At 53.6% G+C, this 3,362-nt stretch overlaps 1 protein-coding gene across 1 annotated transcript in view; it reads right to left on the bottom strand.

The window, feature by feature from the left end:
- Positions 1-3,362, bottom strand: part of LOC104489111 (ubiquitin carboxyl-terminal hydrolase CYLD-like) — a 12,121-nt gene that overhangs the window by 1,791 nt on the left and 6,968 nt on the right. Inside the window, exons 8-10 of the mRNA XM_010131227.1 lie at positions 3,118-3,209; positions 1,781-1,847; positions 638-767 (exon numbers count right to left, since the gene is read on the bottom strand). Coding sequence (XP_010129529.1) covers positions 638-767; positions 1,781-1,847; positions 3,118-3,209 — 289 coding nt within the window. The remainder of the gene's footprint in view (positions 1-637; positions 768-1,780; positions 1,848-3,117; positions 3,210-3,362) is intronic.

Below are 3,362 nucleotides of genomic sequence, written 5' to 3'. Positions count from 1 at the left end.
GGGGTGGGGCGGGAGCGTGTCAAGAGAAGGGCAGGAAAGCCGATGCACAGTCTGGAGCACAAGTGCACTGAGGAACGGCTGAGAGACCTGGGGGGGTTGAGCCTGGAGAAAAGGAGGCTCAGGGGAGACCTTCTGGCTCTCCACAACTCCCTGAATTTCAGGAGGTTGGAGCGAGGGGGCAGTCAGTCTCTTCTCCCCAGGAACAAGCGACAGGAGGAGAGGAAATGGCCTCAAGTTGTATCAGGGGAGTTTCGGTTGTCCCTGAGGACCAATTTGTTCCCTGCTGGGGTTGTGCAGGGCTGTGCCAGGCTGCCCAGGGCAGTGGTGGAGTCCCCATCCCTGGAGGGGTTGCACAGGCGTGTGGAGGTGGTGCTGAGGGCCAGGGGTCAGTGGGGACCTGGCAGTGCTGGGGGGATGGTTGGACTCAATCATCTTGAAGGTCTTTTCCAACCAAGACAATTCTGTGAGTCACTCTGCCAGATCCCCCAAGACCTCTCTCTCGTGCTCTGTCCTGCTGCTTCACAGTGTTGGGTGTAAGACTAGACCCACCACAGCCTTGCTGGCAGGCCCAGGTAGGTGGGAGAAAGGAAGGAGGAGGCAGCAGGCAGCAGCACACGTGGAAGGTAGCTGGGCTCACCTCCACCAGCTTCAGCTCAGAGGACAGGAAGGAGCGTTCCACTAACTGCTGCACGTTGGGAACCACCAGATCCTCCTGTTTGTCCATAAATATCTGGTAACAGTAACAGTCCTGCTCCCGGTCTCCTGACCTGCAAGGAGTGATCATGGGGCTTTTTTAGGTGGTGCCGCAAACATCAGAGAGCCCAGAGGACATACCAGGTTTGTCCTGCAAGAGCCTCTGGGCCCAAGGGCTGCTTGGTGCTGACACAAAGCACTTCTACCACCCAGAAATACTAAATATAAATATATGCCATGAGAAGAGATGCAAGCACTATCTTCAGTCTCATCATCCCTCCTGCTCCTATAAGCAACACCGAGTTTCCCCTCGTCGATGTAAATATTCAAAGACACTTCAATATTTTTTCAAATCAACTGCACTATCAGCAAACTTCCCAGATGATGGAAGATCTATTTATAACGGCACATAGAAAAGCCACAGAGCAAAACTCGGTGCGTTCAAGAGGTGAGTTGTGTGTGCGGAAGGTCCCCCCCAGCCTGGAGAAAGGACTTCATTCAGCTGACCCTCCATGGGGGAGCTGAGGCACAGAGCTGGCTTTGTGCTCAGCCCTTCCGAGCACTCCATGCTCTGCGCCTTGACTGACGTCTCCACAAAGGAGCATGGAAACCAAACAATCCCCTTCTATGCTCTGGAACAGCGCAGTTATTTTTGGCTTCCTCCAGCCTCTCATCATCTTTGTGGAGTCCTGAAAAATCTGGGACTGCATCCCTGAACTCCCTGTTCGAGAGGCTGCAGGATCTGGGCCAAGCTCGACAGGCTGGAGGCAGCCCAAACGCACCCAAAGGCTGTCAGATACGGCTGGCCCTGCGCTGAAGCCAGACACTACATTTCTCAAACCACTCCCTGAGGATGACACAAGGCTTTTATCACCAATTTCTGAAGGTGGCACCTCCAGGGGAGAGGCTTTTCCTGGGGGACAAGATCACAACAAAGAACATCATATGGAGAGCAGAGAGTTGCTGCACGCTGAGCTCTGCCTCCAAAGCCCTGATGAAAAGGTGCGTGTAACACCCGGCGATCGTGAGGTGAGTAACTCATGAGTCTGGCCCGGGTACATGGAATTGCTTTGATATGGAAACTTACTGCAGTCGCAGGAGAGGTTCTATCCCCAGGATCTGGTGCATTATGAGATTGAGGAACTCCTCGGGATCTGGAAGGTGAGAGAAAAGCATCGGTCACACCCAGGGCCTTGCTGTGCATGGATGGGAACGTGATGATGCAACCAGAGACTGGAGGGTTTCAGCTGTAGCTGGTTTATGTTTTACTGTAACCAGACAACAGTCTTTAAGGAACCTCAAACAACTTAGCACAACTCAAAGACAAGATAATCTCAGCAAAAGTCGACACGCCTGTAGGACAGTCTCCATCAAGAGACCTGCACAGGCTGGAGAGGTGCGGCCTCTGTGAACTGCATGAAGTTCAAAAAGGCCAAGGGCAAGGTCCTGCACCAGAATCAGGGCAACCCCAAGCACGAACACAGGCTGGGGGTGAGTGGACGAGGAGCAACCCTGAGGAGAAGGACTTGGGGGTGCTGGGGGGGTAAAGCTGGGCATGAGCCGGCAACGTGCACTCACAGCCCAGAAGCCACCCGTGTGCTGGGCTCATCCCCAGCAGCGTGGGCAGCAGCTGGAGGGAGGGGATCGTGCCCCTCTGCTGCGCTCTGCTCTGCTCTGGGGAGACCCCCCTGCAGGGCTGGCTCCAGCTCGGGGCTCCTCAGCACAGCAGAGACACGGAGCTGCTGCAGCGGGGCCAGAGGAGCCCCGGGAGTGCTGGGAGGACAAGTAGAGCCAGGTCAGGTTGGAGCTTGAGGCTCTGAGCAACCTGCTCTAGTTACAGGTGTCCCTGCTGGCTGGACTGGGTGAGCTTTAAAGGTCCCTCCATCCCAAACCATTCTGTGATTCAAAGAAATTACTCAAGCAGGGACATCATGGCTGGACTATCAGGGTGTAACTCCAGGTGTAAGGGTCAAGGAAATTTGCCTCATTTAAATTCCCTTCACACAGAGCTTCCTCTCTGCTCTGAGCAACCTGCTCTAGTTACAGGTGTCCCTGCTGGCTGGACTGGGTGAGCTTTAAAGGTCCCTCCATCCCAAACCATTCTGTGATTCAAAGAAATTACTCAAGCAGGGACATCATGGCTGGACTATCAGGGTGTAACTCCAGGTGTAAGGGTCAAGGGCTCCCACCCATTAAGACAGTCAGCAATTCCCGTCTTTCCATCACACTTCGGGACAAATTTCAGATGAAAGCAGCATTTTAAAAGCTAAAAATATTTCACATGAGCAATTTCACATACAGGAACGACACAGCAGGTGTATTAATGGACACGTGGGGAGGAAGCACACAATGACGTCAGTCTGGTGACTGGATGCAGTGGCACACAGCAAAGGAGCCGGGAGAAGGACCCAGAGAGCACGTTACCTTTCTCAGCATTGGTAAAGCTTGAACACTGGCCCTTTTCTGTTAGCTGCTCCCTGAGGTGCATCACGCTCCCAGCCCGGACAAAGCCAGTCCTAGAAAGAAGCAGCAATTGCAGATGATCTCTCCAGTGTGTTTAAATTGTAGAATAATCAACTGGTTTGGTTCAGAAGAGGCATTTAAAGCTCACCCAGTCCAACACCCTGCAGTCAGCAGGGACATCTGCAACCAGAGCAGGGTGCTCAGAG

Source organism: Buceros rhinoceros, unplaced genomic scaffold, assembly GCF_000710305.1.
Source record: "Buceros rhinoceros silvestris isolate BGI_N320 unplaced genomic scaffold, ASM71030v1 scaffold26292, whole genome shotgun sequence".
In the NCBI taxonomy this organism is placed as follows: Eukaryota; Metazoa; Chordata; class Aves; order Bucerotiformes; family Bucerotidae; genus Buceros; species Buceros rhinoceros.
Note: the sequence above shows the minus strand (reverse complement) of the source record. Positions and strands in the feature narration are given on the sequence as shown.